Below are 26,648 nucleotides of genomic sequence, written 5' to 3' on the forward strand. Positions count from 1 at the left end.
CTGTGGGTTTCATGATGTTCTGTACCAGAAAAACCCCCAAAGAGATGTAGATGATACTCCCAAACATGCCTTTAAATACTTGTGAGGAAGTCCTAAAGAAGTCTGTCGGTTTTTTGAAACTACTGCCCAAACACTAAGGACAACTAACCCTGTAAGGGCCCGTCATAACTGAATTGGCCAAAGTGACACTGTGGTCTAATGTCTGGCAGTGGTTCTCTGTTAATAAATACTGCACTAAATATATCACAGAATGTGTGACATATAAAAGTAATCCAAACAGTTTGGGAAACTTCCACAAAATATATTTTTTCCCGAGCATTACGTTTAAATATAATATACGCAATATAACTGGCTGATACATTTTTCCCACAGACTTTTTTTAAATAGCATTTGCATATTTGTATGGATTGTCAAATTCTGAATAACATTCATTATACAGTATATGACTATGACTGCAAACAGTCTGTGAACAATGAGGAAGACATCACATCATTGAAGTATTTACATCCAGTAATGTTAGATTAGCCTGGCCCACATCTTTGGAAAGCCTAAACTGGCCCCTTGGCAAAAGTGGAGGAATTCAAAACTGTATGCTTTTACTTATTTCATTAAGTTATCAATAGGGAAATAGTTTTTTTGTTATATGGGGAATACACGTATAAATCTTCATTTTATACCTGAAGCTGTAAAGTCACAATATGTGGTCTACATGGGTGAACAGTAAAAGTGTCCCTCATTGGAAAAAAACAATAGATTGAATTTTTGACCAAGACATTGGGTTGATGAAGTGAAACAGACTAAACAACTGATACAGTATCATGTTGACTAAAACACTGATATATACTGTATATATATTTATATGCCACTAGGTGGCACTGCAGGCCATCTGAACTTTTATTTCCACAAACATCTGCACAGAATTAAAAGAGAATGAGCCAAACATCCAAAAATATCCGGAATTATCAGTCTGGGCTGCTTCATATCCAGAGGTGAAGGACACAGGGAATTCTGCTTGTTTCTGTATTATCTGCCTAAATGGAAGACACAGCAACAGTACAACCAAAATATCCGCTCAATCCCATGTGTAGAACAACATCAGTATTACCGCAACGTAAAGATCACCTAACAGGATGGGATTCATTTTGTCACCCTCTATGAAATGACCATAATTACACACTACAAATCTGATATAACATCCATGGAAAATTGCTTGGGCAGCTTATGCCTACCTGAAAAAGATGGACAACATCCCAGTACTTTTCATTTTTCTATTATTACTAGCATCTTGCACACTGTGAGATACACTGGGATATTATGGGATATCTTGCACACTGAGATACACTGGGATATCTGGCACACTGTGAGATACACTGGGATATCTTGCACACTGTGAGATACACTGGGATATCTTGCACACTGTGAGTTACACTGGGATATCTGCACACTGTGAGACACACTGGGATATTATAGGATATCTTGCACACTGAGATACACTGGGATATCTTGCACACTGTGAGATACACTGGGATATCTGGCACACTGTGAGATACACTGGGATATCTTGCACACTGTGAGATACACTGGGATATCTGGCACACTGTGAGATACACTGGGATATCTTGCACACTGTGAGATAAACTGGGATATCTTGCACACTGTGAGACACACTGGGATATTATGGGATATCTTGCACACTGAGATACACTGGGATATCTGGCACACTGTGAGATACACTGGGATATCTTGCATACTGTGAGATACACTGGGATATTATGGGATATCTTGCACACTGAGATACACTGGGATATCTGCACACTGTGAGACACACTGGGATATTATAGGATATCTTGCACACTGAGATACACTGGGATATCTTGCACACTGTGAGATACACTGGGATATCTTGCACACTGTGAGATACACTGGGATATCTTGCACACTGTGAGACACACTGGGATATTATGGGATATCTTGCACACTGATACACTGGGATATCTTGCACACTGTGAGATACACTGGAATATCTGGCACACTGAGATACACTGGGATATCTTGCACACTGTGAGATACACTGGGATATCTAGCCGAAGGCTGAATGTATTACACCGACAGCAGGTGACATACCACTGACTGTACTTTTGCGCTTTTCACTTTGGTGCACTGAGACTGTAGTTTACAATAGAGTGTGATTAAAGTTATAAGTAAATTGGTTTAATAAATGTGATTTAAATGAGGAGCACTAGTGTAGTGTTTATGTTTTTGTCTTTAGGATCAGTAGAGACGTGTGGATACTATCAGACGTCTAAGGACCCCAGTAAAGAGAAAAACGCTGTTGGTGACACCGTGACCTCTAAAGTATATGGGTCATGATGTAAAGGTGAGAGCACATCTGGCTCACTATGCACAGTTGGTGGTGGAGTTGTGGATTGGCAACACAGTGAAAAGTACCGCACAAGTGATTTCTAATGCCAAGGCACCCAGAATTGTCTTTATTATAAAAACACAAAAAGGCTTTGTGAATTCTATCGGAGGTGTATGGAGAATACGGACACATGAGAAGTGTTTCTTGCGCACAGTTTTTTCATACACATTGTTTCAGCACTGGATATTTCTATTTAGGGTAATAGGGTATCACACAATATATATGGTTTATTGCACTAAGATAGTGCTGCACTCAATTTGGAATTATCTCTTGCTTTATGGTTTGAACTGGATAAGCTGTATAAGCTGCTATAGAGAAATGAATACTAGTATTTTAATATAACATTTGGGATGTAGCATAGCAGCACGGGAAAATTTTTGGAGTTTATTAGGCATGCAGAGTGTATGACAGTGGGCAGTGTGTGCAGGAGAGGAGTGCTGAAGGTATGACAGTGGTCAGTATGTGCAGGAGAGGAGTGCTGAAGGTATGACAGTGGGCAGTATGTGCAGGAGAGGAGTGCTGAAGGTATGACAGTGGGCAGTATGTGCAGGAGAGGAGTGCTGAAGGTATGACAGTGGGCAGTATGTGCAGGAGAGGAGTGCTGAAGGTATGACAGTAGGCAGTATGCACAGGAGAGGAGTGCTGAAGTTTGACAGTGGGCAGTATGCGCAGGAGAGGAGTGCTGAAGGTATGACAGAGGGCAGTATTCGCAGGAGAGGACTGAAGGTATGACAGTGGGCAGTATGCGCAGGAGAGGAGTGCTGAAGGTATGACAGTAGGCAGTATGCGCAGGAGAGGAGTGCTGAAGGTATGACAGTGGGCAGTATGTGCAGGAGTGGAGTGCTGAAGGTATGACAGAGGGCAGCATGTGCAGGAGAGGAGTGCAGGGGTAGTGTGCATAGAGGAGGAATGCAGGGGTCTTACAATGGGTAGTATGTGCAGAAAAGGAGTGCAGAGGCCATGGCATAGGGCAATATGTACAGAAACGGTGGGCAAAGGGTATGAAAGCAGGCAGTATGTGCAAGAGAGGAGTACAGGGGGAGTGAGAGAGATCAGTGTGGAGGCTATGATAGAGCTCAGTATTTGCAAATAAGAAGTACAGAGGGTATGACAGCAGACAGTATGTGCAGGAAAGGAGTGCAGGAGCTCAGTGTGAAGTATTTGTGGGATAGGAGTGCAGAGGGTATGACAGGGCCAGTATATGCAGGAGAGGAGTGCAGGGGATAAGAAAGTGGACAGTATGAGTGCAGGGGGTAAGAAAGTGGACAGTATGAGGAGTGCAAAGGGTAAGAAAGTGGACAGTATGAGGAGTGCAGAGGATAAGAAAGTGGACAGTATGAGGAGTGCAGGGGGTAAGAAAGTGGACAGTATGAGGAGTGCAAAGGGTAAGAAAGTGGACAGTATGAGGAGTGCAGAGGATAAGAAAGTGGACAGTATGAGGAGTGCAGGGGGTAAGAAAGTGGACAGTATAAGGAGTGCAGGGGGTAAGAAAGTGGACAGTATGAGGAGTGCAAAGGGTAAGAAAGTGGACAGTATGAGGAGTGCAGAGGATAAGAAAGTGGACAGTATGAGGAGTGCAGAGGATAAGAAAGTGGACAGTATGAGGAGTGCAGGGGGTAAGAAAGTGGACAGTATGAGGAGTGCAGAGGATAAGAAAGTGGACAGTATGAGGAGTGCAGGGGGTAAGAAAGTGGACAGTATGAGGAGTGCAGAGGATAAGAAAGTGGACAGTATGAGGAGTGCAGAGGATAAGAAAGTGGACAGTATGAGGAGTGCAGGGGATAAGAAAGTGGACAGTATGAGGAGTGCAGAGGATAAGAAAGTGGACAGTATAAGGAGTGCAGGGGGTAAGAAAGTGGACAGTATGAGGAGTGCAGAGAGTAAGAAAGTGGACAGTATGGATAAGAAAGAAGTGTGATGCGTATGACACAGTGCAGTAAGTGCAGGGAAGAAGTGTGCAGGGTATGATAGGGGCAGTATGTGATTGAGGAGTGCAGAGGGTATTACAGCAGACAGTATGCACAGAAGAGGATTGCAGATGATAACATACATGCCTGGGGTCTGAGCACTGAGAAGATGCAAATGCACTGGGGAATGGGTGCTAAGGGGTTATTACATATACCAAGTTGAAAGGTTGCTGAGAGATTAAGCCTGGGGCTGGATGCCAATAGGTTATTACCAATAAGCTAGGGACAGGTCACGGAGATGTAAATGTACACACAATGCATATTCATCACTGAGGGTTTGATGGACAAGTCCTTGAAGCAGATCACACATACACTGCAGAAAGGTCAGGGAACATCTTTTTAAGCTGGAGAAAAGATGAGTTAACACCTCTGCCCAGGGCCGGCCCTACCATGGGTCCCACTGGGTCCAATGGACTCAGGCAGCACTAGGAGAGGGGCAGCAAATTGACTTCCAAGATTTTTTTTTACAGCAGTTTTGTGTGTCATCAGTTTGCGGCAAGTTACGGGTGGCATTTCCCCATCTCATACTGCCGCCTGTAGTGCAGACTAATGAGTATAAAGAGGCAGAGTGACTCCGGGTAACTTCCCTCACATGATCGTTATGAGTGCAATGACCTCAGACATCAGCACACTCTATCTCACGCAGGGCAGGATGGATCTTCTAGGGCGGTGGGCACTGCAGACACAGGAGTGACAGGAGGACTGAGGAGACCGTGGGTGTTTTGTGGACCGGTCCGGTGGTGAGTTATGGAAGAAGATAACAGTATACATAATATTATTTCCAAAAGTTATATTTTTATAAAATAATGGACGTGGGGGCCTTTTGTTGGGCTTGTTTTTTTTTTTTGGGGGGGGGGGCAGCATTTCATTCTTGGACCCAGGCAGCGCAATGTCCTGGGCCAGCCCTGCCTCTGCCTCCACCTCAGTGGTAGATAATCACTTAGAGGTTAATGCATATACACTGCACACTGCCCACAGATGGGTTAATGCTCATAATCTGCTGGTGTAAAACTGGATAGATAGCAGGGGCGGACATACAGGGGTCGCAGGGGTCGCCATGGCGACCGGGCCCCATGCTGCAGGGGGCCCGAGAGGGCCCCCTGTATGTATAGAAAGGATGAGCGGCAAGCGCAGCTGAGATCGCAGCTCCCCGATCCTCAGCGAGTTATACACACGGCAGCTGCTGCCAGCTTGTCTCTCTCCCCAGCTGCGGCTGCCTGCGTGGTGAGAGCAGAGACAAGCAAGAGACGAGCCCTGCCCCCGCCCCTCCCCCTTCCTGTGTGTTTCCTGTACAGCACACAGAGGAGAGGAGGCGGGACCAGCTCTCTCCACTCTGCAGAGTCTGCAACAGCGCCGATCTGAGGTCTGTGATATGTAACTAATATAATACTAACTTGCAAGGGGGGGGGGGGTGGAGGTGTATGGTGCTAGGGGGTGAAGATGGAGGGGGGGGGGTGTGTATGGAGATGGAGGGGCGTATGTAAAACTCCTACCACCCCACCCCACCCCCGGTCATCTTCATCCCCACTGTCCTCTTCCTACCATCCCATCCCTGTCATCTTCATCCCCACTGTCCTCTTCCTACCATCCCATCCCTGTCATCTTCATCCCCACTGTCCTCTTCCTACCATCCCATCCCTGTCATCTTCATCCCCACTGTCCTCTTCCTACCATCCCACCCCTGTCATCTTCATCCCCACTGTCCTCTTCCTACCATCCCACCCCTGTCATCTTCATCCCCACTGTCCTCTTCCTACCATCCCATCCCTGTCATCTTCATCCCCACTGTCCTCTTCCTACCATCCCATCCCTGTCATCTTCATCCCCACTGTCCTCTTCCTACCATCCCACCCCTGTCATCTTCATCCCCACTGTCCTCTTCCTACCATCCCATCCCTGTCATCTTCATCCCCACTGTCCTCTTCCTACCATCCCATCCCTGTCATCTTCATCCCCACTGTCCTCTTCCTACCATCCCATCCCTGTCATCTTCATCCCCACTGTCCTCTTCCTACCATCCTATCCCTGTCATCTTCATCCCCACTGTCCTCTTCCTACCATCCCATCCCTGTCATCTTCATCCCCACTGTCCTCTTCCTACCATCCATATTGTAAAAAAAAAAAAAAAAATGAATAGAGCAAATGCTAGAAAAATGTAATTAAAATAAAAAACTACTGACACCAATGGCAGAACTACCACACAAACATTGCACTTGCGACCGGCCCTGGCGTTTCGCCACCAGGCTGGGAGGGAAGGGCCCCGTCCGGGGGGCCCTTTATGGTTTCTTGCATCGGGGCCCTGGAGGTTCTAGTTACGCCACTGATAGATAGCTCTGTGTTTTGGAGGAATATCTTATTGCCAACATGTCCTAATACACATGCACCGCAATCCTAGACTACAGAATGGGAAGTAATGAAAAGTTTTCTACACCAGAGGGGGCAGGGAGCAGAAACCAGAGTGCTGAACCTCCGGACTATGTGTCTGAGCTCAGTTTTCAATGTCCATGGGGAGGATATGGACGGTGATCAATATTCAATTTGTGTAGTGTGAGTGTGTGATTGCAGAGAGGAGTCTCTGGAACAGAAACCAGAGAGTGTGCGCTGGAAGAGGGATACAGAAAAAAAGAACTGTGTGTGTGCCAGAGGTGGGATCTCACTGGGGATAGACTAATCTGTGTGCTGGAGGTATGACATCACTGGGGATAGATTAATCTGTGTACTGGAGGTATGACATCACTGGGGGTAGACTAATCTGTGTACTGGAGGTATGACATCACTGGGGATAGACTAATCTGTGTACTGGAGGTATGACATCACTGGGGATAGACTAATCTGTGTACTGGAGGTATGACATCACTGGGGATAGACTAATCTGTGTACTGGAGGTATAACATCACTGGGGCTAGACTAATCTGTGTACTGGAGGTATAACATCACTGGGGCTAGACTAATCTGTGTGCTGGAGGTATGACATCACTGGGGATAGACTAACATGTGTACTGGAGGTATGACATCACTGGGGCTAGACTAATCTGTGTACTGGAGGTATGACATCACTGGAGATAGACTAATCTGTGTACTGGAGGTATGACATCACTGGGGATAGACTAATCTGTGTACTGGAGGTATGACATCACTGGGGATAGACTAATCTGTGTACTGGAGGTATGACATCAATGGGGATAGACTAATCTGTGTACTGGAGGTATGACATCACTGGGGATAGACTAATCTGTGTACTGAAGGTATGACATCACTGGGGATAGACTAATCTGTGTACTGGAGGTATGACATCACTGGGGATAGACTAATCTGTGTACTGGAGGTATGACATCACTGGGGATAGACTAATCTGTGTGCTAGAGGTATGACATCACTGGGGATAGACTAATATGTGTGCTGGATGTATGACATCACTGGGGGTAGACATATTTTGTGTGCTAGACATATGACATCACTGGGGGTAGACATATTTTGTGTGCTAGACAAATGACATCACTGGGGGTAGATATATTTTGTGTGCTAGACATATGACATCACTGGGGGTAGACATATTTTGTGTGCTAGACATATGACATCACTGGGGGTAGACATATTTTGTGTGCTGGATGTATGACATCACTGGGGATAGACTAATCTGTGTACTGGAGGTATGACATCACTGGGGCTAGACTAATCTGTGTACTGGAGGTATGACATCACTGGGGATAGACTAATCTGTGTACTGGAGGTATGACATCACTGGGGATAGACTAATCTGTGTACTGGAGGTATGACATCACTGGGGATAGACTAATCTGTGTACTGGAGGTATGACATCACTGGGGATAGACTAATCTGTGTACTGGAGGTATGACATCACTGGGGATAGACTAATCTGTGTGCTGAAGGTATGACATCACTGGGGGAGGACAAGGGAGAGGTCAATTTGCATAATGGCAAAGTGAAAGTTGTGTAATATAGGGTACACTTGTGTCAGAACTGTAACATAAAAATCTGTCACAACTACGAGTGGCGGGTCTCCAAAACTTACTTGCTGGGTGCCCGATCTTGCAGGTTGGTTATTGCAGCAAAGTTATTCCTTACAGTACGCAGACTGGCCAGTACCTGAAAGCAAACACAGCTAATAAGTATAGTATCCAACTGTCACTGATACACAAGCACACATCCAAGTCAATAATTACAGTATAGTGTACTTGCAATGTGCAATAACAGCTAAGGATCAATTATATCATTGGTTTAGTCATTTAGAAGGAATGTATCCCCCTGACTATTAAGTCTCTTTTTAATAGTTGTAGGTCTAGTAAATATAAGTGGTATGTGCTGTTTTTATATCAGAATAAATACTAGTTCCTATATACTCCACAAATCCTAAATTCTGTGTACAGTAACAGATTAGGCTAAAACATTTCTTTTTTATGCAGTATGTTCTAGTGTGTGTAGAGTGTTGTCTGCTTGGAAAATGGCAGAACTGCACTCTGGGTAAACTCTGGAACTAAGCCTTTATCCCCAAATTGCTTGGTATGGCCTCTCTGATTTGCAGGGACAGATATCTGCATAGCCACCATAGGCTGTGTCCTAGGGCCACAAGGCTGTTGAGGCAGCAGATGGTCACCCACACATATTGCTGTTAGTGACTCATGTACACTGATTAGCCATAACATTATGATGACCCATCTAATATTGAGTAGGCCCCGCTTTCGCCACAAAAACAGCCCTGACCCATCTTGCCATGGATGCCACCTCTGAAGGTATTCTGTGGCATCTGTTCACCAAGCCATCAGTAGCAAATTATTTAATTTGTGTAAGTTGTCAGGTGGGGCCTCAATGGATTGGACTTGTTTTTCAAGCACATCCAACAAATGCACAATTAGATTGAGATCTGGAGAATTTGGAGGCCAAGTCAACACCTCAAACTAGTTGTTCTGTTCCTCAAACACTGCAGTGTGGCAGGGTGCATTATCCTGCTCAAAGAGGCCACTGGCATCAGTGAATACCGTTTCCATTAAGCGGTGTATTTGCTCAGTAACAATGTTTAGGTAGGTGGTACGTGTCAAAATTACATCCATTCGAATGGCAGGACCCAAGGTTTCTCAGCAGAATGTTGCCCAAAGCATCACACTGCATCTGCCCACTTGCCTTCTTTCTATACTGCATCTTGGTGCCATCTCTTCCCTAGGTAAGTGACGCACACACACACCTGGCCATCCAAACATTGTAAAAAAAAATGTGAATCAGCAGACCAAGCCACGTTCTTTCATTGCTTCGTAGTCCGGTTCTAATGCTTACATGCCCATTGCAGGTGTTTTTGGCTGTGAACTTGGGTCATGGGCACCCTACACAAATTTTGTATTGGTTTTTGGTGAAGCACTCTGTATTGTAAATAGGCCACTCTTCTCTGTCTATACACATCAAACTGAGCTTCTTCCTGTCGGTGTGTCTCCTGTGCGAACAAGATCGTCCAGCTTCACAGGAGCCCAGCAGAAGGAGCAGTAGGTGCAGCCAATCACCTATAACACATTCATGGGAGAAGCCCACAGCCTATAGAGCAGGACAGCAGGAGACAGGTATGTAAGTCCACCACTGAGCATCACTGTCCCCTCAGTGTCCACCTGACTACTGCCCCTTGTTCAACCCGCTGCCCCCCCAGTCCATTCCTCTGCCCCTAAAGTCCAATCCCCTGCTCCTCTGCCCATCCCACTACCCCTTGTCTACTTTATTGTCCCCCAGTCCACCCCGCTGTCCACTATGTTGATCCCCACTCCACCCTGCTGCCCCCCCCCTGTCAGCTCTGATGACCCCATCCATCCTGCTGCCCCCTGTCCACCGTGCTGCCCTCCTGTCCATCCTGCTGCCACCCAAAAGTGTCTGAGGTCTTTTACAATGTATACTTCAAAAAAAAAATGCTGTTCGACAGTAAAGTGTTTGGGTTTGGCTTGAAGAAAAGATGGCAACCCTAGTTACCAGCATTTGTGTGCCTTTAGTGGCTATGGTGGCCAATCTTCTTAGTGTAATTCCCAGGCTAGTCAGCTGAATGGGGTAGGAGGGCAGCAGGGCAAAACAATTTACAGGGGGGTTAAAGGGCAAAAAATATAAATCCAGCCCTTATAAACGGTTAACAATAAAAAGCTTCAATCAGGGCTGCATAGTTACTGTTTTATGAAACTACTTTTAGCAGTAAAATGTTGACACTGCAAAAGATCATGGATTTCTTTTCTTGACCAGGATAACAAAGCCACCATAGTCTAGGCAGAAAACCAGCCTAGCATTGTGCAATTAATAAACTTATTTAATCCCAGGATCCCTACATTCTCTGATCTGGACAGCTACCACTGTACTTATAAAGGGGTCCTTTGGACCCTCTTTCCCTGCTGCTATTTTTTTCAGGTATAAATAACTGAAGCCCGGGGCTGTCCCTGAAAATCTCAGCATGTTCCAGGCAAGTGTCAAATCTCTGAACTTGTCCAGCAGCTTAGTGTCATAGGAAAATATGAGTTCTCAAACTGATAAAATGTTGTCAGCTGGGAATATCACGTACTGGACAGGGGTAAGAGTGTGTCTACTAGTACAGACAGTGACACAAAACAAAGCCATTAAACCCTTCTGGGGAACGCAGGGATATTGCTGATTGCAAATTGATTCCAATGGATTGTAAAAGCCAAAAAGGAGAATTATATATCTGAATTACATACAATCTATGCATGTATAGCAGTCTATTTCATTACCGAACATGTAAGAAACATTTTATAAAATTGTAATGAATTATGCTTTTTTCAAGGTATTGCAGAATCCTAGAGAATCTACATTTGTATATAAAGTGTGAAAATAAGTGATGACTGATCAAAGGTTTGAGAAGAAAAAGAAAAGATCAATTTAATTGCACTAGATTTTCCACCAGGACAATCTCATTCATTATTGAAGAAAACAATGCTCTATAGACAGAACTGGCCATTAAGGCAATTAAATTCTGAATGGTAATATTCTTTTGTCTTTTGATCATTATACTGTATGACTGTATTTAGTGTATGGCCAGTGTAAAAGACCCATGTGTTTGCAGAAACAAGAATTCTCCTATGATTATTTAAAGGCTATCAACACAATGTTTCCATTACAAACCAATATATAGGCAGAACTCTTTAATTTTAGGGACTTTTAACATGCTAAACCAAACGCATAGAAAAACATTCTCTAACTTATCGATTTATTCACAATGTCCAAAAGTTTGTTTGAGAACATCATTAAATACATATACAGTGCATACTTCTACTCATCAATTATCACTTATACTCACATACTTCTACTCATCAATTATCACTTATACTCACATACTTCTACTCATCAATTATCACTTATACTCACATACTTCTACTCATCAATTTGGATCTGAGATATAGAGTTCTGTCTATATATGCTATAGGGCAGTAGTCTACAAACTGCAGCCTATTGTTTGCCTTTATCCAGCCCTTAATGCATTATTCTTGCCACTGACACCAATGATGGGGCACTATTCCTCCCACTGACACCAATAAGGGGGCACTATTCCTCCCACTGACACCAATGATAGGGCAGTATTCCTTCCACTGACACCAATGATGGGGCACTATTCCTCCCACTGACACCATAGATGGGGCACTATGCCTTCCACTGACACCAATGTTGGGGCACTATTCCTTCCACTGACACCAATGATGGGGCACTATTCCTTCCACTGACACCAATGATGGGGCACTATTCCTTCCACTGACACCAATGATGGGGCACTATTCCTTCCACTGACACCAATGATGGGGAATTATGCCTTCCACTGACACCAATGATGGGGCACTATTCCTTCCACTGACACCAATGAGGGTGGACTATTCCTTCCACTGACACCAATGATGGGGCACTATTCCTTCCACTGACACCAATGATGGGGCACTATTCCTTCCACTGAAACCAATGATGGGGAATTATGCCTTCCACTGACACCAATGATGGGGCACTATTCCTTCCACTGACACCAATGAGGGTGGACTATTCCTTCCACTGACACCAATGATGGGGCACTATTCCTTCCACTGACACCAATGATGGGGCACTATTCCTTCCACTGACACCAAAGATGGGGCAATATTCCTTCCACTGACACCAATGATGGGGCACTATTCCTTCCACTGACACCAATGATGGGGCACTATTCCTTCCACTGACACCAACGATGGGGCACTATTCCTTCCACTGACACCAACGATGGGGCACTATCCCTTCCACTGACACCAAAGATGGGGCATTATTCCTTCCACTGATTCCAAAGATGGGGCACTATTCCTTCCACTGACACCAAAGATGGGGCACTATTCCTTCCACTGACACCAAAGATGGGGCACTATTCCTTCCACTGACACCAACTATTTCTCCCCCTAATACGAAAGATCGTGCATTGCTTACTTCTTCTGGGCATAGTCCCCCCCCCAAAAAAAAAAAAAAAAAGCCTAAAGGACAGTAAACTGGCCTTTTCTTTAGAAAGTTTGGAGACACCTGCTATAGGGTATGCAATGCGATAGATTAAGGGACCAGTGATTGATATATTTTTTTTTTCCATTCCAAACCAATTTAACATTTCCATATATCTAGCTCTCTAAATGCTAACATTTTTTAGCTCACCATGAAATTCATGGTTGCAGTTGAAGTCATGGCATCTACTAGTCCCAAAGTAAAAGCACATTTCTCCCTCTGATATTGAATTTAAAAGGTGCCTGTCCAGATAGGAATATGGGAGCTGCCCCTGCTGACTTGTTTGTAAAGGAGCATGTCCTAGGGCTGTCATCTTCATCCTTGCTTTGCTACTTAGTAAGTTGCAGACCTGGAATATGGATGTGTATATCATGGATCCTATCTGCTAATATAGCAGACTTTGGAATAACAGGTATTGATTTATGAAAACTGGAGCAAGAGTGAAATTGTTGCTCATAACAAGAGGGTCAATCATGCAGGAATATAAAAAATTAAACAAAAGAATAATGTAGGTTGTTATAAGAAACAGCTCCAATCTTTACTCCTTTTTGTGTTCCTTTAGGTTTAGAAGTTATTTCCTCAGATGTGAAATTTGAAAGTATTAGGATACTCTAAGGCAGTGATGGCGAACCTTGGCACCACAGATGTTTTGGAACTACATTTCCCTTGATGCTTAACTACACTGCAGAGTGCATGAGCATCATGGGAAATGTAGTTCCAAAACATCTGGGGTGCCAAGGTTTGCCATCACGGCCCCAAGGCATAAGCTTGGGGATTATATTTAAATCAGTGTTTCTCAACTCCGGTCCTCAGGGCCCACTAACAGGCCAGGTTTGCAAGAAAACTGAAATACATCACAGGTGATAGCATTTGCTGCTCAGTGATTGCGGTATTCTAGTCTGTATCTCCCCAAGGTAATACTTAAAATCTGGCCTGTTAGTGTGCCCCGAGGACCGGAGTTGAGAAACACTGATTTAAATCATCATGGAAATCCCCTTTAAATGATGCACTGCAGAGAAAAATGCACACTGACAGTTAAGAAAACATATGCTGTTAGTTTTCCCTGTCAAAATGAGCGGATTCCTTCCTTCTACAAAACTCAGAAAGTTGGGAGTAGAGTTAAAGCAGCTACACATAGAGAAATTCATACTGCAGTGCTTACCTGAGCAAATGGTGTTACAATCAAGTCATCTCCATGTCTGTAAGACAAGAAATATGGATGGTAAGTGTCCAGAAATGAAACACGCATCATTTCATTACAGATATTTATTGTACACTCCTGCTTAAACATTATATTGTCATAGAATGTATTATATGCTGGTTTTCCAATGCTTAGAAGAAACACTTTACTGGCAACTCCGGGAACAGTCTTGTTTTGTTCTTTTACTCACAATTTTATAAATCCGTTCCAGAGGCCTTAAAGCCTGGAACACACTATTTGTTTATTTTCAATCAACCCCGTGGGTTAAATGTAAAAAAACTGAAGGGCAGGTGAAGAGATCCTGTACTAACTATCCGATGTTGGTACATCGATCTCTCCTACTGAGCTTTTGTGTTCTGACAAGTGGGCTTTCACGCACATGAACTTTAGAGGCATCCCAGTCTTAATCTGTAGGGTTCAATATTGAGTTGGCCCACCCTTTGCAGCTATAACACCTTCAACTCTTCTGGGAAGGCTGTCCACAAGGTTTAGGAGTGTGTCTATGGGAACGTTTGACCATTCTTCCAGAAGCGCATTTGTGAGGTCAGGCACTGATGTTGGATGAGAAGGCCTGGCTCGCAGTCTCCATTCATCCCAAAGGTGTTCTATTGGGTTGAGGTCAGGACTCTGTGCAGGTCAGTCAAGTTCCTCAACCCCAAACCCATTAATCTATGTCTTTATGGACCTTGCTTTGTGCACTGGTCAAATTCATTTGGTGGTTGGGGGATCATGGTGTGGGTTTTTTTCAGGGGTTAGGCTTGGCCCCCTAGTTCCAGTAAAGGAAACTCTTAAGGCGTCAGCATACCAAGTCATTTTGGACAATGTCATGCTATTAACCTTATGGGAACAGTTTGGGGATGGCTCTTCCTGTTCCAACATGACTGCATACCAGTTCACAAAGCAAGGTCCATAAAGACATGGATGAGCCAGTTTGGGTTTAAAGAACTTGACTGGCCTGCACCTCAACCCGATAGAACACCTGTGGGATGAATTAGAGTGGAGACTGAGAGCCAGGCCTTCTTGTCCACATGCTCAGTGACTTCGATCAGGTGTGCTGGGTGCAGTGAATGCTGTTACCTTGTGCTCTGCAGCAAAGACTATAATCTCTACTATCAAGGTCTCAAACTGCTACATTAGAGGGAACCATGTACTATCTGTACACAGACACTCTGTTTGTGACAAAGAGACGTCTTTAAGGCCCCTTTCACACATGCGGACCGTTCAGATCCGCCTGTCAGTTTTTCAGGCAGGTCTGAACGGATGCCCCATGCATCTCTATGGGGCAGCGGATGTCAGCAGAGACATGTCCGCTGATATCCGCTGCAATCCGATCTGATCCTGTACGTCAAATCTGGACAGATGGAAACCCTATTTTCCATCCATTCAGCGGATCGAATTGGATGGGATCGGATGAGAACGGACAGGCGGGGATCATCCGATTTCCCCATAGAGGACAGCGGGGATCTGACACCTCCGTCTCCACACACAGAGCGGAGACGAAGCTGTCATCTGCTTGCTCAGCAGGGATTGGCGGATTGATCCCCGCTGAGCAGAACAGAGTCCACCAACGGAGCGGACAGGTGTGAAAGGGGCCTTAAAAAAAAAAAAATATATGGAAAAAATATGGACTGGGAATTGCCCCCAAATTTTGGCATTAGAACTTGCCTAACAACTTAATACTTAATAGTACTGTACATCGATAGACACCAGGAACTGTCAGTTTATACTGGCACATCGGAGGTTTGAAAATACATAAAAAAATAGACCTTATAGTAAACTGCCTAAATATCAATGACAAGGCTCTGTTTGACCCCACTTCTACTCATCTGGAGCGCACGCTGACACCCAGTGGAAAGGAGGTGTAGTAACACTCACTGGTTGGAGTTACACAGGCTTTCTTCATGTGCTTATATGGCAAAATATCAAGTGAGGGCAACAGTTTATGTTTTTATTGGTTTTAATAAGGGATTAAGCTATGGAAACTTTCTTTTCTTTGTCTCCTGCATTCTCTTCTACTTCGATCTGGTGAAAATTTGAGTATACATAAAAGAATAGTAGGAAGGCATTCTGATTTATAATATTACACGAGGGGTCTATAGCATCAGATGTGAAAACTGGAATACCCAGCAAGGAGTAATAAGGGCACATTCTGACCTTTTTTTTTTTTTAAGTGGTTGGTGACATCTGGTGAGTGATGGTAAATTTAGATCACCAACGGGTCACATTTAATTCATGGATGTGGACAAGGTGGTGTGGCATGACAGTTTAGAGTTTTTGCTGAAGATTTCACACATATTACTAGTTTTGGAGGACTTTGTACCACTTTGCACTTCAATGAGCACAAATGGATATGGGCCTGATATATTACACTATGGGGTTTATTTACTAAAGACTGTGAACTTTGCAAGTGCTATTGCACTCATTTTCCCTACAGCTTAGTGAATGCGGTGAAGCTTCACTTTGTAAAGATTACCTAATCTGGTGCAAAGAAAATTAAAAAAACAGCCTGCCATATGATTGGATGATGGAGCTTCACTATATTCACTAAGTTCTGGGGAAAATAGATGCAACTACAAATCAGTAAATCAATCCCTACATTTCTATACAGTAATTAATTGGCACCATATAATATAGGGCAGTGATGGTGAACCTTGGCACCCCAGATGTTTTGGTACTACATTTCCCTAGATGCCCATGCACTCTGCAGTGAAGTTGAGCATCATGGGAAATGTAGTTCCAATACATCTGGGGTGCCAAGGTTCGCCATCACTGATATAGGGGCTTGTAGTTTATACTAAAGATAGCATTTGTATTTTTTGCACACTGCACTGGATAGTTTAATTGATATTTGGGCACCGTAACTTAAGGTTTATTTGATTTTTTTTTTTTTATTGTAGCACTGCATTTTTTAAAATGTATTTTCACTTTAGATGCTTAGTGCTTGAGCATCTCATGACAGCACCTTCAAAGCTAAGAAAAAGTCAGGGGAGCGCAGGGGTACACCACATTTTTTACCATATCACCTGTTGTGTATAGTTACTGGTAATACATAACCTTTGGCACTAGCATTTTTATTTAAAACAAGAGTGTCATAAGTGTAATAAATGTTGCATTTAGACCCCACATCATTCTTCTAAGGCCTTGGCTGTTTGTTAAAATAGTTCTGATATACTGTAAATTCTGTATAACATGTATGAATGATAATAATATTAATAATATACACAAATCATAAAAACTGGATTTCATCTATAAGGATTATTCAGTAAGAGAATGCAAAGATTCACAAGTTTGCCAAAAAAGGAGATTTACATTTTAATGATACAAGGTCATCAATACTGGTTCTGCACAGCATCCTTTGTCTTACTGCATAGGACAATGTTTGACTTCTATGGGTGCAACCTATGTCTTTATGCATGTGTATAGGTGTGCGATGCTGCAAGCTGACACCTCATATATCCTGAAGGACGGGGATGTATCCAGAGCTCCCACATTAAAAAGGTAGCTATGCTGTAATTTCAACATGACACGCAAACCCCAGATATATTGGGGTTGATTTATTAAAGGCAAATAGGTTATTCACTTTGCAAGCTTAGTTTATGTGGTGAAAATTCATTTTGCCAAGAATATGTGCAAGAAAAATATACATATTTTTTTTCTATGGAAGTCAGCAGGGGTATTCCTCAATCACTCAGCTAAGGGAAAATTCCCATGCAAAGCGAATAGCCTATTCGTCTTTAATCAACCCCATAGTTCACTCCTTATAGAAATCCTGCTAATGTACAGTTAGGTCCATAAATATTTGGAACACAATTTTCATACTTTTGGCTCTGTATGCCACCAGAATAAAATTAAAACAAAACAATCCAAATGACTTTGAAGTGCAGACTTTCGGCTTTAATTTAAGGGGTTAATCATAAATATCAAATATACATTTTAGGATCTGCAACCATTTTTATACACAGTCCCCCCATTTTCAGGGGCTCAAATGTAATTGGATAAATTATTATAATCATAAATAAAATTTTAATTTTACATTTTGTTGAGAATCCTTTACTGGCAATGACTCAATTATTGCCTAAAGTCTGGAAGCTATGGACAAAAGACTGGGTTTCCTACTTTCTGATGCTTTGCCAGGCTCTAACACCAACTACTTTTTCTTCGAAAGTAATGCCCCGTACACACGCGCAGATTATCTGCAGACTTTTGTCTGCAGACTTACCTTTTCTATGTAGTGCAAGGGCCTGCCGGATTGCATACAAATTGAAAGTGTTTAGGTTTGACCTCATATTATATGGTTTTGGTAAGTCTGCAGACAAAAGTCTGCAGATAATCTGCACGTGTGTATGGGGCATTACTAGATTGCTTTTGCGGTGTGTTTTAGGTCATTGTCCATCTGTACTGTGAAGTGCAGTCCAATCAACTTTGCTGCATTTGGCTGAATCTGGGCTGACAATATATCTCCAAACACAATCTCCAAACATCCGGCTGCTTCTGCCTTCTGTCACATCATCAACAAACACCAATGACCCAGTGCTACTGCCCATGCCATCACACTGCCTCCACCATGTTTTACAGATGACGTTGTGTGCTTTGGATCATGAGTTGTTCCAAGCCTTCTCCACACTTTTTTATTTCCGTCATTCTGGTACAGATTAATCTTAGTTTCATCCATCTAAAGAATGTTTTTCCAGAACTGGTCTGGCTTTTCTAGATGATTTTGGCAATCTAATATTTTCTATTCTTTAGGCTTATGAATGGTTTGCACCTTGTGGTGAACCCTCTGTATTTGCTCTTATGAAGTCTTCTCTTGATTGTAGACTTTGACAATGATACACCCACCTCCTGGAGAGTGTCCTTCACTTGTCTGGATGTTGTGAATGGGTTTTTCTTTACCATAGAGAGGTTCCTGTGATCATCCACCACTGTTGTCTTCCAGGGACATCCGGGCCTTTTTATGTTGCTGAGCTCACCAGTGCGTTCTTCTTTCCTCAGAATGTACCAAACTGTTGATTTGGCCTCTTCTAATGTTGCTACTATCTCTATGATGGATTTGTTTTGTTTTTGAAGCCTTACAATGGGCCTGTTTCACTTGCATAGACAGCTATTTTGAACGCATGATGTAGGTTCACAGCAATAGATTTAAAATCCAAATACCACACTTAGAATCAACTACAGACCTTTAACCTGCTTAATTGATGAAGAAATAACTAAGTAGCCCACACCTGGCCATGAAACATATTTAGATTCAATTGTCCAATTACTTTTGGTCCCTTGAAAAAGGGGGGTGGCTATTCCTAAGAGCTGTAATTCCTAAACCCTTCCTCCAATTTGGATGTACATACCCTCAAATAAACCTGAGAGTGTACTTTCAGCCCATATCCATTATATAACTATAGCTTGAATATGGTTTTGATAAATACCTGAAAAAAAAAACAAAAAAACTAAAATTGTGCCGGTGTCCAAATATATATGGACCTAACTGTAGATCTTCTAATTTCCATTCTAGTACATCTTTTTAAATGTGAGGGCGTAGCACAATTTTTACTGTTTATATTTCCTTTAATGCCATTATTATTTGTTTCATTAATATTACTAAAAATCATGTGGTTAATCCGCACTAAATGGTAACAAATTATCCCTGATTTGTCAGATGAGGATTTGGAGGAGGCATGCTCCTCTCATCTCTCAGGTTTCCCAGCGGTTATCAATAAACTGATTCATCTTTACATGTTACATCAATCCTATTTGACTCCTGTTCGGCTGCACGCCATGCACAGACTGCCGGCTCCTACATGCACTGGGTATACCTGCCCGCTAGTGGACTTCGCCCATGTCATGTGGCTGTGTCTGGTTATAGCTCGATATTGGAAAAGGGTGACCGATGTTCTGTCTGCAGTCCTGTCTGCTCCGGTTCCTTGCACCCCCTGATTTGTTTGTTGGGGGAGTTGGATGGGGAACAGTGGCTGCGACATACTAGAACAGGGGTGGGGAACCTTTTTTCTGCCAAGGGCCATTTGGGTATTTATAAAATCATTCGGGGGCCGTACAAACTTATCAATTTAAAAATGTGGCTGTTGTATTTGGTCAAACATTTAACCACTTGCCGACTGCCTAACGCCGATCTACGTCGGCAGTCAGCCCCTCACAGGCAAAGTGACGTAGGGCTACGTCACTAGCTTGTGAGGGTCTAGGGAGCGAGCGCGCGCCCCCGGAGGCGCGCTCCCGCTCCCGCGTGGTCACGGACCCCCCCCCGCGCGTGTGACCAGCGGACCCGATGTCCGCCGGTCACTCGGCGATCGGCGGGGGAGAGGGAGAATGTCAGGCAGCTTGTGTAAACAAGCTGCCTGTCATTCTCCTCGCTGTAAAGACACTGATAAAACGGATCTAGTATGTAGATCAGTTGATCAGTGTCCTTACAGCTAGAGCCACAGCCAATCACAGTAGAAAGCACGCCCCTAGGGACACACACAGCCCCTCCCTTCCAAATAAAGTTAACCCCTTCACAACCAGTGTATTTTTACAGTAACAGTGCATATGTATAGCACTGATTACTGTAGAAATGTCACTGGTAACCCCAAAAGTGTCACAAATGTCAGTCAAGGGTCCGATCTGTCCGCCCCAATGTCGCAGTACCGCAAAAAAAATCGCAGATCGCCGCCATTACGCGTTAAAAAAAAAAACAACAAAAATGACAAAAATCTTTCCCTTTGTTAGTAAACGCGATAACTTTTGCGCAAACCAATCAAAATACGCTTTTTGCGATTTTTTTTTACCAAACATAGGTAGCATAAAACAAATTGGCCGAAAATTTTAAAAAATTTTGATTTTTACTTTTTTTTTGGGGGGAATTTCATATAAAAAAATGTGAAAAATATTGTTATTTTTGCAAAATTGACGCTCTTTTTTTGTTTATAGCGCGTGATCAAAAAATCGCACAGGTGATCAAATACCACCAAAAGAAAGCTCTGTTTGTGGGAAAAAAAGGACGTCAAATTCGTTTAGGTACAGCGTCGCACGACCGCGCAATTGTCCGTTAAAGTCACGCAGTGCCGAATCGCAAAATACCCCCTGGTCAGGAAGGGGGTAAAATCTTCCGGGGCTTAAGTGGTTAATTAACTCACCCCTAATGTGATAGCTGCAACTGCTTCTCTTTGGGGAGGTGTGTGATGTTAGCTGGTATTAATGATGTTGCTACTCGCAACTGGTTTTCCAGGTTTGTGTCGGTCAATCTGGAGCGCAGTCGACTCTTTGTGGTGGTAAGTTTTGAAAAGAACTGCTGGCGGGTACTGCTGGTTGGTACTGCTGGTGGGTATAGCTAGCTGGTACTGCTGGTGGGTACTGCTGGCTCAGGCTGGTACTCTGACTTGTACTGTGCTGTGGGTACTGCTGGCACAGGCTGGTACTGCTGGCTCAGGCTGGTACTGCTGTGAGTACTGCTGACTCAGGCTGGTACTGTGCTGTAGGTACTGCTGGCTGGTACTGCTGTGGGTACTGCTGGCTCAGGCTGGTACTGATGGCTGGTACTGTGCTGTGGGTACTGCTGGCTAGTACTGCTGGCTCAGGCTGGTACTACTGGCTAGTACTGCTGTCTGGTACTGCTGTGGGTGCTGTTGGCTCAAGCTGGTACTGCTGTGGGTACTGCACTGCTGGCTCAGGCTGGTACTGCTGGCTTAGGTTGCTACTGCTGGCTGGTACTGTGCTGTAGGTACTGCTGGCTAGTACTGCAGTGGGTACTGCTGACTCTGGCTGGTACTGCTGTGGGTACTGCTGGTTCTGCTGTGGGTATTGCTGGCTCTGGCTGGTACTGCTGGTTCTGACTGGTACTGCTGGCGCTGGCTGGTACTGCTGGTTCTGGCTGGTACTGCTGTGAGTACTGCTGGTTCTACTGTATGGCTGGCACTGCTGGTTCTGGCTGGTACTGCTGTGGGTACTGCTGGTTCTGGCTGGTACTGCTGTGAGTACTGCTGGCGGGAAATGCTGGCAAGGAGAAGTGTAACAGCACCGCGCTGGCGGAAGAGGCATGTTTCCTTTATTGGTCACAGGCGGAGTGCATTTGATATCACTCCGCCTGTGACTCACTCAGACTGTCAGAACAGAGCCAGGACTATACAGGAAGTATCGGCTCCATTCTGACAGATCAGCTGAGAGACACAGACTCCGCTGCACGGGGACCGGACCACATGACTTAGTGGGCCGTAGGTTCCCCACCCCTGCACTAGAACTATGCTAATGGAGACATTATTCATGGCCCGCAAGGCCGGTGCTCTTAAATGGATTCAACCCACTCCTCCCTCGGCGCGTATGTGGTTGCAATTGGTGAATCAGGTGTTAGCATATGAAAAACTTGTATTTAAACACAGAGGTTGCCCAGCTAAATTCGATAAGGTGTGGGGGGCTTGGTGCTCCTCTGACCTCACTATATCTTCTGCTTAAGGTCATCACTGATAGTATTGGTTATCTTCATGTTTTTTCCTTGTTTTTTTTTTTTTTCTCTTGTTACTTGACATGCTCACTGACCCTATAATGTGATAGATTGCTGCATACTGAATGTTTTAAAATCCACTGTTCTATGATGTACCGAATTATGTTTATTTATTGGCGCTCCTGTTGAGTACCTTGTTTACATGTACCACAAGTTATATCTCCCTCAATAAAAAGAGTTTAAAAAAAAAAATCATGTGGTTGTATGGATTTGCCCTGTGTGTCAAATATACTAATTACACCTTATTCTATTATGTATGCCTATGGCAACCTACTCTCCACGCCATTTTGCTGCATGTAGATATAGTAATTACTAGCTAGGGTTCCTTGAGACCTGAATGTTTTTTCAAGGGCTCCTCTTTAATAAAAGACTGAGAAAGGCTGCTACACCGTTGTCTAACCCTTGCCAAATTCATAACAGATATGACTGCATAAATATAGTAAAGACTTCAAAGCAGATCTTGTATCCTGGAGTTGTGTCCTCAGTCTATGTTTAGGGTCTGAAACCACTATGCATTGGTGGCATTCTTTCCTAATCATGACACTGCCTTAGTTATTAAGCTCTTGACAAAGTCATCTCATGGGCTGCGATATGCTGAATACTGCTTCTATCTATCACACAGTTGAGGCTTTGTCAATTTCTTTTCATAAACAGTACACAACAGCTACCACTGGCACAGATATTCCCAGTGAAGGAGCTTTCTGGGCAGATATTGTGTGTGGTATCACACACTACAAGTTATTACAACATTACACCATTACAATGCGTTTGTGTTTTTATCTATGACTAAATACAAAGTACAAATTCTCTCACTATGGGTGTGTTTCCATCACAGATAACAAAACTGTACAACTTATCTTGCTACTCTAAAGTCGGCCATACTGGACTGAAAATTGGGAACGGGTAACACATTTCAACTTTTCTCTGACTTTAATTTACTGCAGAGTCCTGACATAGCCAGGAAAATAGCATTGTGAAAAGGAGGCCAGCAATGGCAGACAATTTCATTTAGCACAGGTAAATATCAAGTTAATGCTCAATAAACAGATTCAGGTTACATTTAAGGCAAACTGTAAAACGTTGCTCATGTAATCTTCTAAATTGGAAACAAAAGAAAATTTCTAGCCATTTGCTAAAGTTGTTAAGTGGGGTACATACTAGTAGAAAATCTGCCGAAAATTCCCGTCCGAGGTAAAATCGTACCATTTTCGGCTAGTGTGTACACAACTTTCAGCAGCCGATGCCGACATTTTCAATGAAAAAAAACGGAGGGACAAACACCAAAATTTTTATTGTCCGTCCCCAGCATGACCAATTTTCGTTTAATGTGTATGCAGTACGCCCATGAAAAAAACGGATACGAAAGACCGCGCATGATCTAAAGTTGCCGACGACCCAGAAGTCTAGGTACAAATGTCCCAAAAAAAAAAAAAAACGGACGAGAAATTTCGTGAACATTATGCACTGCCAACTAAAAACGGTAATGAAGGCTGAGCAAGAGAGAGAAAAATCGGAGGATATATTGTCCGATTTTCGTCACGTGTGTACGAGCCTTTAGTGTCCAACATGTTTTTCTTCAGAATCACATTACAATTTTTAAATAATACTCTGGCATACTGCTGTTGATCTGCTAAAGATAAAGGCAAACTCCAGTTTGATATATCATGTTTAATAATAACCCTTTGAGACCAGAGTGTTTTTAAAGTTTCGCTTTGCTTGACATTCCCAGTGGGGCATCTCGCCAGTCCTACTGACTAAAAATGCTGTAAACTTCAGCCCATGATCACTGCTTTATAGTGATATTAAACTCAAAAGCAAACATTTATTATATTTCAGCTTACCAATTCTTCTTTTTATATGGAATGGCTGGACTGGTTTTCGTTTTTAGGCTTTCTTTCCTTTATTTACATCTGGTTATCTGGCCAGTAGAAAAAAAAAAAAACTCTCACACGAGCGGATTGATTGGGTCCACCTGTCAGTTTTCAGGCGGACCAGATCAGACTACCCATTGTTCTCTATCCGCTGACACCCGCTGGGCATTCGATCTGATAAAATCCACTAAAAATAGACAGACGTATGGCGATATGTTCGTCATCTGTCCAGTGGATCGGATCAGATGAAAATTAGACGGAAATTGACATGCGGTCAGTTTCCATCCAATGGCTCCATGTCACATGGAACTGTTGTGCACCTGCTCAGCGGGGATCAGCGAAGAGATCCCCTGCTAAACAGGTGGATTCCGCTTGGAAAGATCTGCTCCATCTGAAAGGGGCAGAGTTGTATAAAGCACTCGAAACCCATACTTGATTAAAAGTACAAGTGCTCGATCAAAAAGTGACTTGAGTAGAAGTACTAAAGTATTCAACATTTTTTGTACTTAAGTATTGCAAGTAGTTTTTTAAAAATTCTGCTACTCAAGTACTGAAAGTAAAAGTACCAGTAGTTTTGAAAAAAAAAAATTGCTACTCAAGTAGTGAAAGTAAAAGTACAAGTACTGTGTTATGTAGTTATTAAAGAAAGAAGTCAAAAGTTTGAACATCATATTGTTTTTTATTATTTCAAATGCAGCTTTTATTTATACATACAGTAGCATTTATTTTCGTATGCGCTGATAATACACATGTTTTGAGCTTCATGAAACCTGCCATCTACTGTTCTGGCAGTGGTAATTTTTATAATTGTAACGAGTAACTATGCAGCACAAAAAAAAATTTATCGGAGTAGAAGTATTGAAATCATCGAAAAAATGTAGTGAAGTAAAAGTGGAAGTAGGAGTAAAAATGATACTCTAGGAAAGTACAGATACCGCCTTTCGGTACTTAAGTACAGTAGTGAAGTAGTTCTACTTAGTTACTATACATCTCTGGAAAGGGGCCTAACACATCCCTCCCCCAGACTGGCAATGCTGATGTCCAAAGGTGCCCCAGTAAGTCTTCATTCAGAGTGGGGGCACTCTAATTCAGAATAGTATAGTAACTGGGAGACCTTGTCATAAAAAAAACCTATGGCAGTATCCCCTATAGTAACAAGATATAAGATAAAACATTTTCTCATATACCTAGAAAAGGGAATATGGGAAGCTGGGTGTGCCAAAAAATGAAACCAAAAAATATGTAATTTGTATTTGTATAGTGTATTTATACATTAATAAATGATTTCCCTATAGAGAAAAACAAATATCCACAGCTGCAATCAATAGTATCCAATATATACAATATAATCCATATGTAGATATATTGATTAACGCATTTCTCTCAAGAAAAGGGGCTTTTTTGGGTTCAAATTGATTATTCACTCCTAACTGCAATGCAGCAAAGGAAATACAGATGTATTGTAAAAAAATAGAAAAAGATACCATTGTGCAGTGTTTCGTTCTGCGTGAGATTCTGAGTATCTATCTGATGAGTATCTCCCTTTTGGAAATACTTATCTTGCCAGTTGGCAATCACGTGTTTTCCCTTATTTGACTATACATGTTGGTGGCATCCTTATCCAGCTAAGCTGACCTAGCAGACTTAATTGCAATGGTCATATCCACTAACATTTTGTCGGTTAGTCACCATGGAGTAATATGCTTGCATGGTTGTTACCATTTTATACCTTTTTCTAATTTGTATACAATACATCTGTATTTCCTTTGCGGCATTGCTCTTGGGAGTGAATAATCAAGTGGATCTTGAAGAAGCCTCTTTTTTTGGGTGAAACACGTTGATCTATTGATATATCTACATATAGATTGTTTTGTATATATTTGGATGCTGTTGCTTGCAGCTGTGCATATTTGTTTTTATGCATAGGAAAATAAAAATTTTTAATGTAAAAATAAATGTGTGTTTTTATATTACAAATGTGTAGCACTGCCCCGTTGAGGACTGCTGGAATGTGCAATTTGGGATCCCCCTGGGTTATCGTTAGCAACTGCAGCATGCACAATTTAACTCTTCTCTTCCTGGCTCAGTCAATAAACCATCTAGGGGTTGTAGTTGTTTTTGTGTTTTTAATTTTAAATAGGGATAGGAGAAGGGAATAGTGGGATACTCCAAAATTGAACTACTCACAAAAGATGAGGACTCCTGTCTG

General features: G+C 42.9%; 1 protein-coding gene across 6 annotated transcripts in view; it reads right to left on the reverse strand.

Moving 5' to 3' along the window:
- PDE4D (phosphodiesterase 4D) overlaps positions 1-26,648 on the reverse strand; it is a gene marked incomplete at its 5' end in the record, with an annotated part of 2,078,604 nt that overhangs the window by 275,359 nt on the left and 1,776,597 nt on the right. For all 6 annotated transcript variants that reach the window (XM_082255262.1, XM_082255263.1, XM_082255260.1 and 3 more), the window contains 2 exons: positions 8,423-8,496; positions 14,048-14,084. In XM_082255262.1, coding sequence (XP_082111388.1) covers positions 8,423-8,496; positions 14,048-14,084 — 111 coding nt within the window. The remainder of the gene's footprint in view (positions 1-8,422; positions 8,497-14,047; positions 14,085-26,648) is intronic.

The sequence above is a fragment of the Pelophylax lessonae genome (genome assembly GCF_965119305.1).
Source record: "Pelophylax lessonae genome assembly, chromosome: 1".
Taxonomy (NCBI): domain Eukaryota; kingdom Metazoa; phylum Chordata; class Amphibia; order Anura; family Ranidae; genus Pelophylax; species Pelophylax lessonae.